At 41.2% G+C, this 14,692-nt stretch overlaps 2 protein-coding genes across 10 annotated transcripts in view; both read left to right on the top strand.

Annotated features, from left to right (window-relative positions):
- UBR5 (ubiquitin protein ligase E3 component n-recognin 5) overlaps positions 1 to 4,569 on the top strand; it is a 133,672-nt gene extending 129,103 nt beyond the window's left edge. For all 5 annotated transcript variants that reach the window (XM_081111401.1, XM_081111400.1, XM_081111398.1 and 2 more), the window contains exons 58-59: positions 1,251 to 1,336; positions 3,951 to 4,569. In XM_081111401.1, coding sequence (XP_080967527.1) covers positions 1,251 to 1,336; positions 3,951 to 4,163 — 299 coding nt within the window. In that variant the 3' untranslated portion in view covers positions 4,164 to 4,569. The remainder of the gene's footprint in view (positions 1 to 1,250; positions 1,337 to 3,950) is intronic.
- A 4,377-nt stretch (positions 4,570 to 8,946) lies between these two features.
- RRM2B (ribonucleotide reductase regulatory TP53 inducible subunit M2B) overlaps positions 8,947 to 14,692 on the top strand; it is a 28,255-nt gene continuing 22,509 nt past the window's right edge. The window contains exon 1 of one of the 5 annotated variants that reach the window (XM_081111146.1): positions 8,947 to 9,236. In XM_081111146.1, coding sequence (XP_080967272.1) covers positions 9,003 to 9,236 — 234 coding nt within the window. In that variant the 5' untranslated portion in view covers positions 8,947 to 9,002. Of the gene's footprint in view, positions 9,237 to 14,409; positions 14,463 to 14,692 lie in introns of those variants that run through there. The other 4 variants (XM_081111145.1, XM_081111147.1, XM_081111148.1 and 1 more) reach the window with 4 other exon arrangements.

Genomic DNA, 14,692 nt, shown 5'->3' with positions numbered 1-14,692 from the left:
TAAGAAAAAAAAAATCCATGTGTCAGTTCCATTAAACTTATCCAATTCATGTCTCTCAAACTCTGGTTAAAGAATTTGACTGCATGATGTTTGCTTTGTAGAACTAGACCTAAACACACAAAGATATAGCAGCACACAAATACCTGGAGTATCTAGAAAGAATAAAGAGAGGTAGTGATAATAATCCTCCTAGAATAACATTTACCTTCAGTGCTTGATTTGCTGCAACTCTCTTTTTTCAAAGTCCTGTAGTCTCGGAATAGACTTTTTAGCTGTGACTACACGATAAAATACTGGAAGGTCCAAGAAATTCACTATGAGAGGATTATACCTATAGTCTAAGATTATTGCATACATTGAAGGGACCAAGTTTTCTCCCTTTTTTTCCCCATACTTTGCAAACAGCTTCAGCCAAATTATAGTCAGTTAAATTTGGATAAATTTTCTTGTTTTCCTTCATGCTTGGCAATGTATAAGACATCATGTAATCGTTTTGTACTATTTTTTTAATATAGTTTTCAGTATTTCTCAGATAAGAATTTGTCTCATTTACAAGTAAAAAAACCTAGGAGGGGAAAGAATATATCTAAAGATACTCCAAGTATGATCCTCAGATCAGCAGCATCATCTGAAGCTTTCTATAAATGTAGAATTTTTGTTTTTCCCCCACTCTCTTCCTCCTAGACCTAGTGAATGAGAATCTGCATGTTAAAAAAATCCCCAAGTGATGGAAACTCATTAAAATTCGAGCAGCACTGGTTTAAGAACATGGGAATAATCATGACTTATCAAATGGAATTAAAATCATGTGATTATTAATTTTGAGACTGGTGGTTCATTTTTCTTGTCATCTTGAGTTATTATTGACTAAGAAACTATAGAGGTGTTATATCATGCAAATGGTTCTGATTTTCTATATTAGGAATTAGACCTATATAACATTGTGTGTGTGTATATATTATTGATTTCAGAGAGGAAAGGAGAGGGAGAGAGATAGAAACATCAATAATGAGAGAGAATCATTAATCAGCTGCCTCCTGCATGCCCCACACTGGGGATTGAGCCTACAACCCAGGCATATGCCCTGACCCGGAATTGAACCATGACCTCCTGGTTCATAGGTCGACACTCAATGACTGAGCTATGCCGGCCAGGCTATAGAACATTTTAATTATATACATTTTTTATAACAAACACTCTAAAATATAACTACTGATACAGTATATTGAATTTATATTCTTCATTCTTAGGAGAAAATGCCGAGAAGCTCTTACAATTCAAGCGTTGGTTCTGGTCAATAGTAGAGAAGATGAGCATGACAGAACGACAAGATCTTGTAAGTTAAGTTCACAGAATTTGTATAACAAAATATAAAAATTTAAAATAGTGTGTATGATAGCCTTTTGTTTTAAGTTTGAAATGGTGGGTTATTTTAATTTTGGCTAAAGAAATTATAGAGAGTTAGAAATAATGGGCAGTTTTGTTTTTCTACTCTATAACAGAACATTTGAAGTATTAATAAAGCTATAAGCAGAGTGAAATAAATACATCTTAGCTATTAATATGACATTATTAGTCTTAGAAAATAATACCAGCATATTGTTGAGACCCCCACCCCCATAGTGCTTATATATTTTGGCTGCTCCGTCATCCTTTTGATTAGCCTTTGCAACATTTCTGAATAGTATAGTGTCTTGACTATTATCTCGCACTAGGAATAGAGTAGCTTTATTGTGATATGTGAATATTAAGCCTATGATTTTAATCTTACTATTATTAACTTAGAAGCATAGATTAGGTAATATCAACTTTGGTCATAGTGAAAAGTTGATCCTAAAGTCAGACCAACCTGGAATATATCCATAACCAAATCAGCCTGTCCATTAATCTTGAAAGAGAAGTCTCCACTAGACCAGCCTTAGTGCTCAGTAATCTAGACTAGACTATTCATGGAATGTATAAAAATGATCACATTATCTAGTATAGCCCCAAATTTTATTCAAGAGGGGGAAATGGTTACTTGTACTTTTAGTATTCCTTAATCTTTACATGTGCACACCCCCTTTCCCCCTGCCTTCCAGTATTTCTTCACTAATATTTCTGTTTGTTCAGCAGTCCTGGCTGTCACCAGGTTCTATTCTTGGCTTAGCCGTCCTGGTAATTGATTTCCACTTAGATTATTCCCTAGGTGGTAAATTCTATGTGATTGGTTCCATGTTATTTGACTTTCCCAATCTTGTGGACCCTAAATTCCCTACCAGGGCTAATACCATATCTGTCCTTGTTGCCATCAAGAGCACCTAAATAGCTTGGTAGAGTTCTATCACTTTAGTCAGTCTTTGGATTTGGGAACTTTGTTTCCCTGTAACAAGCAGCGTATTAGTTTTGTAAAGCCTATCAGAAACAGAAATAGAAATGATTGGCTATCTTATATGACTTCTTATCTATTCCCTAGTTTTAATTTTCTGCTGTTTTTAAACTAATAACATCCTCTTCCAGTTAGTCAAGTTAAATCTCACTGCAGTTTCTGCTTTCCCTGAAAGAAATGTGCTAACTCTTCAGACGAGATTGGGCGCGTTCAGGGTGGTATGGCCGTAGACGAAATGTGCTAACTCTTCAGTTTTGAGAGAGCGAGCAAGAGAGACTCTCTCAATATAAGGGCCTTAATATTTCCTATCCATAGCTATAATTTATGAGCTCCACTCTTTAAATGCCTATATAAAATCTATTCCTAGGGCGTAAGCAGTTTATCAAGGTGTCCTTTCCCTCTCTTCTCTTTTCCTTCACATATTGTTGGTTTTATCCTGATGTGTCTGAGGGGAAATGTTGAGGGATATTAGACTATAACAGGGTTTTTCGAGTTACTGGATTTCTCATAAAACTATTTGCTTCAGGAATTACAGCAAGTTAGTTCATTTAGGTTTCCTCTGGGATTTTGGATATAGTTGTTTGTTTAGCTGTATACTATAAATATAAATGTGTTAGATTTAAAAGGCTTTACCTTAGCCCTGACTGGTTTGGCTCAGTGGATAGAGTGTCAGCCTGTGGACTCAAGGGTCCCGGGTTCGATTGCAGTCAAGGGCATGTACCTTGGTTGCGGACACATCCCCAGTGGGGACTGTGCAGGAGGCGGCTGATCGATGTTTCTCTCTCATCGATGTTTCTGGCTCTCTGTCCCTCTCCCTTTCTCTCTGTAAAAAAGTCAATAAAATATATTTTTTTAAAAATAAATAACCTTAGAGATTGGCACTATTTTATTATCACTGAAGACTGAAGAGTGATATGTATGTATATATGTATGGGTCAATGATGAATGGAATGTATTAATAAAAATAAAGATTATGTTATCATATTTAAGTAAAAAGAAAGTAGAAGTTAACATTCATCTTACATCACACAAAATAGATGTGTAGTAAAACAATGTTATATGGCTTATTGCATGGATTTTCATGTACAGTAGATGTTCTCATTAATCACTTTTATAAAGTTACTCTGTGTCACAGTGTAGCACTGAAATTACTGGGTTGTTTTGCTAATAGATAAACTGTAAAATAACTTTTTAAAAAACCTGTGTGAATTTTGAGCCTTGAGAGCGGGGGGGGGGGGGGGGGGGGATGGATGCTGCATTTTTCCATTATGAGGTATGCCATGCAATTTAGCCCCTGGAAAGACCCTTAGAGAACCTTTGGTCCAACAGCCTCATGTTACAGATGAGAAACTGAGAGCCTGAAACATAGTTTCTTTTCTATATCTGACACTTTTTTTTCCCTTCTGACCCTGAATCTTCCCTTTTCAGTACAAGAAATAAATTTAAAACTCAGTTCAAAAAGTACAGTACCCTTATGTAGATTTTAATACAAGAATGGGGCTTTGTGAGTATATTGCCAGAATTAAGGGTTGGGGGTTAATCTGTTAAAAACGAAAACTGTAATTATTATATTCCTGTTTAGGTTTACTTTTGGACATCAAGCCCATCATTACCAGCCAGTGAAGAAGGATTTCAGCCTATGCCCTCAATCACAATAAGACCACCAGATGACCAACATCTTCCTACTGCAAATACTTGCATTTCTCGACTTTACGTCCCACTCTATTCCTCTAAACAGATTCTCAAACAGAAATTGCTACTCGCCATTAAGACCAAGAATTTTGGTTTTGTGTAGAGTATAAAAAGTGTGTAACTGCTGTGTAATATTACTAGCGAATTTTGTAGATTTTTTTCATTTGTCTATAAAAGTTTATGGAAGTCAATGCTGTCACACCCCCTGGAGGTACCTTAAAGAGATAAATACAAACATTCCTTGCTGAGTTTGTAGCATAAAGGACTGAGGAGCACTAGCAACATTTAACTATGATTTGCTAGTTAACAACTTCTGGGTCTAACCCCAGCCAAAGATGACAGCAGAACAACATAATTTACACTGTGATTTATCTTTTTGCTGAGGGGGAAAAATGTACAATGTTCTGAAAATTCACTGCTGCCTTTGTGAAAAGTGTTTCAGCAAAGGTTCTTGTATAGAGGGAATAGGGAATTTCAAAATAAAAAATTAAGTATGTTCTGTGTTTTCATTTTAACTTTTTTATGGTGTTGAATTTGTGGTTGGCTGCAATTGTGTATCATCATGTATATGGAACTTGTAAAAAGTTCTAGACATTCAGATCTTAGAGGTAAAATCACTTTTACCTATAAAAACCACTTATTGCAGTTTATTTTGGCTGCATTGAACTCTAGGATATTAAATGAAATCACTAATATTTTGCATGTAATTGTTCATTTGAGTGAGGGCACTTTTTGTACATATGATGGGGCCAATACTTGATCACAATCACCTTTTCCCCTTTGTATCCTTACTCAGTGAGCAGTCAGTCAAGAGGTTACTGCACTTCAGTTCTAACTAGACATTTGTACTAAGGTATTCAGTTATGTAAACTCAGCCTGGGCACTTTCTGATAACTGTAAAATGTTTTATAAGATCATGATTACTGAAGATACATTTTGGTAATTTTAAATGTTCGTGAGCAGCTTAACTACTTTTGTATCTAAAGCCTTTTTTAAGTATCTTGTTACATTTAGTTTTTTAAATAAATTACAGAAGAAATGTCAAGTAATATTGAAGAAACAATAGTTTTTATTTTATCTAGTTGTACATTTTTAAACTAAGGGTAATACACTGACATGGTTATGTGCAAAAAAATTTTGATTTGAAGAACTGAAAGTTTATATACACATGGACTATAAGAAACAAAATCAGTCCACATTTTACAGTTAGCAGAGAATCCTGAATGCCACTGGCCAGGCCACATTTTCTTTTTATAAATGGGGAAGTGAAGTTGGGAACCACTTGGCAAGGGAATTAACTCACCTATGTGACAGGTTCTTTTTTCGATGGCCCATTATGTAACCTCAGACCAATACCTAAATTCTTGTGGTACCTTCATTCAATGGCACAATATGGAACACGGTTTTCTTCACAAAGTCTTCAATAAAGTGACTTAAACTAGTCACTTCACATACTGAAAATGAGCAGAGATTCTCTGGAATCTCTCCTACCTCTCAGTTCCTTCATAGGACTCCTGGCCTTCAGGATGTTTTTCATGTTCAAAGGCACTACACTTTTATTATATAACTTCCTTCATGCTGTCCTCTACATGCTGTCCTCAGCCTTGCTGACATATATATATTAAAAACTAAAATGATAGTGCAACTTGTATTACTCAAAACTTACACAACATGCTGTTAGATTTGTGTAAATTAACCAAAGGTTATTTTACAAAGTAACATTGGTTTTTGTGTCTAAATGCTATTTCTGAGTAAGTGAAATAGTAGTTAGATTAAGAGCTGATTATTGATATGTCTGAAATAGTAACATATATCACCTTCACTTCTGTATGCACATTATGGGATTGATAAAGTATGAAATGAGAACAAACCAGATATGATTAGGACATTTGAAACCCTAATTGTGAACTTATTTTTAATAATTACTGAGAAAAATATTTAAAATAATACAAAATGTCTTAAGTCTTCCTAAATCAAGATTTTGGTTAAAATGCTTTTAGGAATATTAAAAACAGTGAGGTTTTTTTTTTTTTAAGTAAAGCATAAAATGATTTTAAATGTAAAATAAAGTCATGTAAAATAAAGTTCTCTTTTGGTCTTGCTTAGTGATTAAATCTAATAGAATTGAAAACAAATTTAGGAAGAGAAGACCAAGAATGAACTTTACTGAGGGTTTTCAGAGTGTTGCTACTTTTAATTTTCCCCCTAAGTCATCTGAATATCAAGACTCCAGCATAATGGCTTACTGGGACAGACTTCTCTGAGAGGGCTTTTAAGAGTATGGTTTCACTGCTTAGTATTTGCCCCTAAACATTTATCTCCTAAAGATATTTTGTGTGTTTAAAGGTTGTCAGTAATTTCTAGGTCTAATCGTAAAACTGAGAGGTCTTCCCTCGAGGCAGTGGTTCTCGCGTGACTGTAGGCCCGAGATTCTCGCGTGGAATTTGTTCCTGCAGATCTCAGTCACGGTCTTGTTCAGTGAATCTTAAGTGGAAGACAGAAATCCTTATTCTTAAACAGCATTCCAGGTGACTATGAAACACTGCCCAAAGAGCATTATTTTTTTTTCCTTTTTTCTATTTTTTACCTCCAAATATAAATGCCCCCGTTTGCAAACTCCCAAGAGCCAAATGGCTACAACTTATAACCTATTTAAAAGTGCTTCTGTTAACCACCTTGTCCTGAATTAGGTTCTTCCTCCTGATAAAGGACTGGTTAAAGTGCTTTCAAAACCTGCCTGAGCAGTAATTGAAAATATTTTCAATGTTTACATTAAGTAGGTAGGCATACAGATTAATTCTTTAAACATCATTTGATTAATGTAGAAACTTAAAGTGTGACTTTATGTCAAGATACTCTAAAGAAAAGGAAAGTATCTTACATTACCTCTTAAAATTAAAAAAATACATATTACTGGATTGTTATGACTATCCTGGAGTTTCTTAATTACTAACTTGTGTTAGTACTTATGCGTACACATGTATATTTCATTTTATCCAATGAGAGAAAGCCTGTCCATCCTCAGGCAGGGAAACGCAGGTTAAACAGCTTGGGTAACAAGGTTACGCAGCTCCTACGTGTGCAGTGTGCACTCCGGGTGTCTGAGCTTGCGTTCTCGGACAGCGGGCTGGACACTTCCGTGGAAGGTCTGATGGTAAGCGAGTGCGCTGGTCACTGGAGCTTCTGATCACCCAGTTCCAGGATCTGGGGTGGGGAGGGCGGGGAGGTGGCCCTGCACCCCCACGAAGCGCCGTGCCACCGCGGGGTGTCCGACAAGTCACCTCCGCTCTGACCCTGTCCCCGGGCCCAGGTGCCCGCCGCAGGCCCAGGTCCCGGGACGCCTTCCTGGGGTGTGAGTGACTTGCCAGCGTGGCTCACAGGACTCAGGAGAAACACGTTACGGGATCACCGGTTTCTTATAAACGGATAGAAACGAGGAACAGCCCGATGGGCCACGCGGGGAAAGGATGCGGCGCTTCCCTGTTCTCTCCCAGCGCGGAGGCTCCCCGAACCCTGCCATTTGGGGTTTGTGGAGGCTTCACCACAGGCATGACGGACAGCGTCGCTGGCGCTGGTGACTGATTCAGCCTCCGGCCCCTGGACCTGGTTTTTGTCTGTGAGATCAAATGGTTTTCCCTTTCTGTGGTAGATGTCTTCAGTGGTTCTCAACCTTGGCTACACGTTAGAATCACCTGGGAATCTTTTTTAAAGTCCTGATTTCTGGGCCTCATCCTCCGGAAATTGTTTGTTCTGGGGTGGGGCCACAACTTTAGTAACAAACAGAATTTGTAATGTGCGGCCAAGGTTGAGAACCACTGCTTGAGGTGGTTCCCTTAAGAGCCCGGTATCCCTAATTCAACCAAATGGCTGTGCCCATCAGTCGCCACTGCCCGCAGCTGCGACGGGCGGCTCTCCTCTCCGCGACTGGAGCCAGCGCTTGGCCGGAGCCCGCCGCCCACTCCTCCTCGGGCCTGCGGTTCTCAACCTGTGGGTCGGGACCCCTTTGGCCGTCAAACGACCCTTTCACAGGGGTCGCCTAAGACCACCCTGCATATCAGATATTTACATGACGATTCATCACAGTAGCAACATGACGTTATGAAGTAGCAACGAAAATAATTTTATGGCTGGGTCACAACATGAGGAACTGTATTTAAAGGGCCAGAAGGTTGAGAACCACTGTAGGCGGACACAGTTTCTTCAGCTGCAGCAGGAGGGGCTTTGCTGTCGCTACTACAGAGACGTCCTGACTGACCACTCAGTGGTAATTCAACGTGACTAAAGGCTCCATTTGTTGAAACCACCTCAGAGCTTTCCACGGCTTTTCCTAAATGGAGCCATTGCCCCCGCCTCATCTCGACCCCCCCCCCCCCCCCCCCCGCGCCCCTAGGCACACACACACTTTTCCCTCCACCACTTCCTTTCTTTCGGGAGTTTAAAGACAACACAAAGTGGCTGTTGCTACTTGTTAATCTGTTAACGGTGCGGTTTTTGTTTTTGTGGGGTTTTTTTTTCTTCCACCAAGCGTGTGGCTTTCCCCCTAACCACCACCTGGCAGTCTCTCGGGACGGCCGAGGAGCGCGACATACCGTGTTCCTGAAGCCACGGCGAGAGCTGCTGGGAGAGGTGGCCTGGCATGGCGAGCCCCTCCTGCACCGGAGCAGCAGAGCCCCAGCCGCCGTGGAGGGCGTGGCCGAACGCCGCCGGCGGAGAACCTCAGGCCGAGGGCGGGGAAGCGAGGCCGGCGGCTTCTGGGCGAGCGTCTTAGCCCCGCAGGCGGGAGGCGGGACCCTGCGGCAGAGAAGGCGGAGCCGGCAGGCACAGGGAGCGCCCTCATTGGACAGGCGCGAGGCGGGGCAGTAGAGGGGGCGGGGACATCCGGAGTGGGCGGGTCCGTGAGGCTGGGAAGGCAGGACCAGGCCTGCGCAGGGAGAGTCCCTCAATGGGCGGGCGAGACAGCCGGGGCGGCGCAGTGGAGCGAGGCGGGGCCGACCGGCGTGGGAGGGGTCTCTGCCGCGGGGAAGGGCGGACTCCGCAGCCCCGCGGGCCACCTGGGTCCAGTCCCGGTTGGAGGTGGCCTGGAGCGCTCGGTTCCCTCAGCGGCCGGAGCTCTGGCGGAGTCTGCGCGATGGGCGACCCGGAAAGGCCGGAAGTGGCCGGGCCTGAGCTGGAGGAGGTAAACGTTGCGGCCGCTTTTCCTCGGGTCCACAGTCACCCTGGCCAGTGGCACGCAGGGTGCGGCGGGGACTGGCCAGGGGCAGGACCGCGGCGGGAAGTTTTACCCGTTGCCGTCGGAAACCCTGCGTAGGCCGGGCCCGGAGCCCTCGCCGCAGCCTGCTTTCGTCCTTTGCAGTGCCCAGGAGGCCGTCCCCGCCGGGAGGGGAGGGGTGGGAGCCGGGCTTCTGCTCCCCCGCGCTGCACCCAGGCCCGGACAGGGCAACGCTCTGGGGCTCAGGCCGCGGCGAGCGCACCCCCTCCGTGACTCTCCCCGCGTCCGTCCCGTTTCTGGAGACCTGGCCGGGGAAACCGAGGCCCGGAGCCAGGGCTGGTGGATGTAGCCAAGTGCATGCCGCCCGGGGGGTGGGATGGTGGGATGTGGGAGTTGACGCAGGTGGACGGGAAACCTTAATCAAGGTGATCAGCTCGGGCGGCCGGTTTTGCGCAGACCTGGCTGCTTCGCTGTGAATCGCTGGGGCGTAACTTGCTTCATTGGCACAGTAGACATGATCCTGCCCGCACAGAGCACGGAGTGAAATGCTTTATGCAAAGGACAGCGGGCTACGGGTGCTGCGTAAACCGAAATTAACGTGCTTATCCTCGCCTCTGCTTCTACGTCAATAAACGCACATAGGAACAGTAAAGAAGCCGTGACTGAGTGTCGTCGGGTAGTTGAAATTGTTGCTCTGTAATTTCCATACCCTGTTATTTTTTTGTAAATACTTCTAAACCATTTGTTTTTCGCTTGAACCTGTTGCTGCGTGTCGTTTCTTTGATTTCATAGAATTTCAGACAGAGAATTATGCTTAGCCCTACATTTCTTTAGAAAGTGGCAGAGTCCAGATTTTATTTCCAAAATAAAAATACTTTTTTTATTTTGTAAACATTTAGTAACTAACTAAACGTTTGTTGAAAATATCCCTCAAACTTTTTCTTCCTGTTTTGAAACACAAATACGTTTAGTACTGATTTTTCTTCCTGTTTTGAAACACAAATACGTTTAGTACTGATTTTCCCCCTTGAATGAGACCATTCAGGTGTTTCCTTTCGTGCCCGCAGTCATTTAGGCTAAAGACCTGGCAGTTGATTTTCATTTATCATCCCCATCTAAGCGATACACATCCACAGAGACAGGAGCAGAACTTTAGGTCTAGAATGAATCTAAGTGAACGCATGTTACGGTCTGAACGGTTTAAACTTGAGGTGCAAGGATGCCTTAAGTACTTTGTCTAGCATTTGAGGTGCATCAGAATCACCAGGAGTACTTTGTAAAAAATGTAAATCACGGGGCCTACACCTCGTAATCAATTTTGATAATGAACCAAAAGCTCTTGGGAGGGGAGAGAAGGTGGAATACCTCTAAGAAACTTGATTTCAGATTCGCATCCCTTCACACCTAGTTGTCTCTCTACCCCCAGTCTTACCTGCTCCCGGACCTGTTTACCTCTGCCAACTTAATCCGTCATCAAATCAGGGCCTCCGTGTCACCCCCTCCAAATAAAAACTCCCCAAAGGGTCTCACTTCCCACCCAAAAAGTGCCCGGCTCCTCAGACTGGCAAAGTCCCACTCAAGCAGCTTTTGCATGCCAGCTGCCATATCTTTAATTCAGGTTGTCATTTCCACCTCTGAACTTGACACCATAGTTACTACCAAAATCTAGGGTGTTTTTCTTTCTTAATTCATGGATATCTGATGAATCTTCCTAATGCCATCTCTGTTCATGTTCATTGCTACTCAGGAATTTTCCATGTCTATCCATAGAAATGCTTTTCAAATGGCGCCGCACAAAGAACGCCAGCAGCTGGAGGTTGGGAGCAAGTGGGGAGAATTAGAGTCTGAGCCTCCCAGCTCCCCAGATGTTTGAAAATCTTTGGCCCACAAAATTCCTAACCTCTTCCAGTGGTTCTCAACCTTCCTAATGCCGCGACCCTTTAATACATTTCCTCATGTTGTGGTGACTCCCAACCATAAAATTATTTTTGTTGCTACTTCATCACTGTCATTTTGCTACTGTTATGAATCGTCAGGTAAATATATGATATGCAGGATGTATTTTCATTGTTACAAATTGAACATAATTAAAGCATCGTGATTAATCACAAAAACAATATGTAATTATATATGTGTTTTCCGATGGTCTTAGGCGACCCCTGTGAAAGGGTCGTTCGACCCCCAAAGAGGCCGTGACCCACAGGTTGAGAACCGCAAATATCCAGAGTGTGGACCCTTTACCAAATTCCTCGCTGTCTCAACTGTTGACCCTTTAGCCAGATCAGATCGAGACTGCCTTTGCTTTACATCCACGTCAGTGGGTTTTAATCCCAGCTGTCTCTGTTTTTCCACCTCCCCTTTCTGTAGGCTTGGTCCTCAGGCATGCTGCTGCTCTATGATTGCCCTGGAAAATCACAACCCTCCCCGTGGTGTGGTGACTACCAATGGCATCTTTATCTTATTCGGGAAGGAGAGGAGATAGTGCCTCTGCCTACCATAGAGTTGTATTTTCAGCTCTCCCCTGGATATCTTGAAACTGAACCCATTATGTTTTTTTTTTTAAATATATTTTATTGATTTTTTACAGAGAGGAAGGGAGAGAGATAGAGAGTTAGAAACATCGATGAGAGAGAAACATCGATCAGCCGCCTCCTGCACATCTCCTACTGGGGATGTGCCCGCAACCCAGGTACATGCCCTTGACCGGAATCGAACCTGGGACCTTTCAGTCGCAGGCCGACGCTCTATCCACTGAGCCAAACCGGTTTTGGCCCATTATGTTTTTTATTGACCGAATTGACTTTTTAAAGACTTTCGTGTTCGCAGATTTTTATTCTTGTTGTGGCTTGTGTTGGTGGGGCGAGTTCATTCAAATTAAACTTTTGTTAAACATCTAATTAGAGAAGCAAGAGTTTTTGTCAGATTTATTCAGTTATCCTTCAGGTGCTGAGCCCTTTGTATGTGTCTTAAATCAGTTTTGTGTTTCTACTGCTGATTTCCTATTTGGGGCAAGAGATGGGGAGTGCAATAATTTTTAAATTGTTCTCTCCGCCTCCAATTTCCCTTCTAATCTAACCACATTTCTACAAAAGTGATCTTAAAACACAGATCTGATCATGTTTCTCACCTGATTAAAAACTTTCAACAGCTCCCAATAGTCTGCATGATAAAGGCCAGGTGCCAGTGTTATATATCAAAGCAGATCACTTTGACTTGCTCCAAAATTTTTTAAAGTCAACATCTTAATATTCATTTAATATGCAAAGTAGACATATCCACTTTAACCTGAGATAAAGCTTAGAAATGGAGTACAGATTTTAAAAGCTGAAAGCTAGCTATTTTTTTATTTGTTTTGTTTCATTTCATCAAAATGATGACCCTGGGGTAAAAAAGAGTCAAAACAGTTGCATCAAAATGGCTTTAGGGAAATAGCTGTGGCAAAATTCATGTAGATTTGCATTTAAGGCCCTCCCATGGCTTTAACACCTGGGCCTATTTTCCAAACAAAATTATAAGTGCAACACTGATTAAATCCACTTTTGTGTATTTTATGAATGTAATTTTTAAAGTAAACATATGTAATATTATAAATCAATTAATGGAATAATGAGGCTGTTTTGATGAACCTGCTGCTTTGAATTGGGGTGTAGATGATAACTGAAGATTTATACCAAACTTAGCAAACAGTTCCTTTGCATATTTACCAGAGTTCTCTTAATAAATGTACTGCTAGCCAGTTCTGAGCATTTATCAACCCATGTGCGTTAGAGTGCATTGAGGCTGCTCCCTGATGCATTCACATAATTCTGAGTTTTACCTTACCAGCATCAGTTACCTTTATTTCTAGTCCTCTTTATACCAACTGTACTTGTAATTATTGTAGTTTAACTATTATGTAAACTAATAATATATGAGTATGAAAAGAAAATTGTTTATGAAAACTTGAAAGCTTGGGAAACTCAATAAAGATAAGTTGTTAAAACAAAATCTGTAGACTTAGATAAAAATAAAAAAAGATTGGTGATATTTATAAAAGAGGTAAGGATTCTGCCCTCAGATTGCTCTATCTTAAGGATGTTAAAACTAAAAAGCATAGGTGATGCATCATAGTGTGTTTATGCCAGAAAAATTTGGGATGTCAATTAGTGAGCCAATTTAACAACAATAACAAAAAGCTTTGGCTTTATAAAAGGAGATTAGTTAGTAAATGTAAGTTACATGTTTTAAGCTAAGTCATTTTCTTCTGATTTCTTACATTAGCCAATTTTCAACTACCAGTTTGGATTACTTTGAATAGGAGGGCTTCTACTGTATTATTGGTACCATTAATACTATTTCTTTTTCCTTTTGGGGGGGTAGGAGGAGGGTTAAAATTTTTTTTGGTTTACTCCTGAAAAATAGATACACATGATTACTGGGTATTTTTTATTTTTTGCTTTTTTTTTTTAACTGCCTCTCTTTCAGTCTCATGGCATTCTTCAGTTAAGCAGAGCTAGCTAGAGAAACTGTCCTCCGAGCTTATCCCCTCCCCCAAACACACACAAAAAAGAAAAACGACAACCTGGAAACACAAGTTCACGCATTGGTAGTTTCCTTGCTGTACAGTAGAAAACAACTTGTTATTTTTATTACTATTTTTAAAAGGTTGAAAACACATTTAAAACTAAAGTTCTAATCTCATGTTTGTGACACTAGAGAGACCACAGAGTTCTTCAGAGCACATTTGGAAAACACACTTGGGAAGGACTCTCTGCGTTCTTTCTGATTTCATCTCCTTCCATTGTCCCCCCATACTGTAAGTCCAAATTTACAAAGATTCTTCCAGTTTTTAAAAAATGTTACATGCTCTTAGGCCCTTCCCCCCGCCCCTCCCCTTCACATTGCTTTCTTTTCTAACATATGGCTTCCTAACCCAGGTTCATAGAGAGTCTACAGCTTTGGAATGTACTCGTGACACCCCTGACACTGCATTAACATGTTTCTGAATTTTTCTAAGCATCATGAAAATAAGCAATATTTCCATGTCATATCTAGCTCAGTTCAAAGGTTTATATTGGTTAAACTTGTTTTATTCACATTGCAAAATCTTTCATCCTGCCCTTTAATCCAGCTTCTTCTCTTAACAGTCCACATATTATCAGGATGGAATAGGAAGAATAAATGTACAAACATGATTTTCATTCTTATTTAAAGGTACAAGTCTTGAGCAGTTTTCGTAGGTCCTGTTGTTGGTCAATTATTGTCAGCGTTTAAAAACTCCAGGATGCTTCGTGTGAAAGGTTTGCTGCTTATGATGTCCTTCTCAACTTCAGTACAGGCCACATAGCAGATATAGTGAAGGTCAAGGATTCTAGCTCTGTACCCCAGAGACAAAACATATTTAAGAAAGAAAAAGAAAAGAGAAATGCAGAATCATAGCAACA

Source organism: Myotis nattereri, assembly GCF_964212035.1.
Source record: "Myotis nattereri genome assembly, chromosome: 17".
NCBI lineage: Eukaryota > Metazoa > Chordata > Mammalia > Chiroptera > Vespertilionidae > Myotis > Myotis nattereri.
Note: the sequence above shows the minus strand (reverse complement) of the source record. Positions and strands in the feature narration are given on the sequence as shown.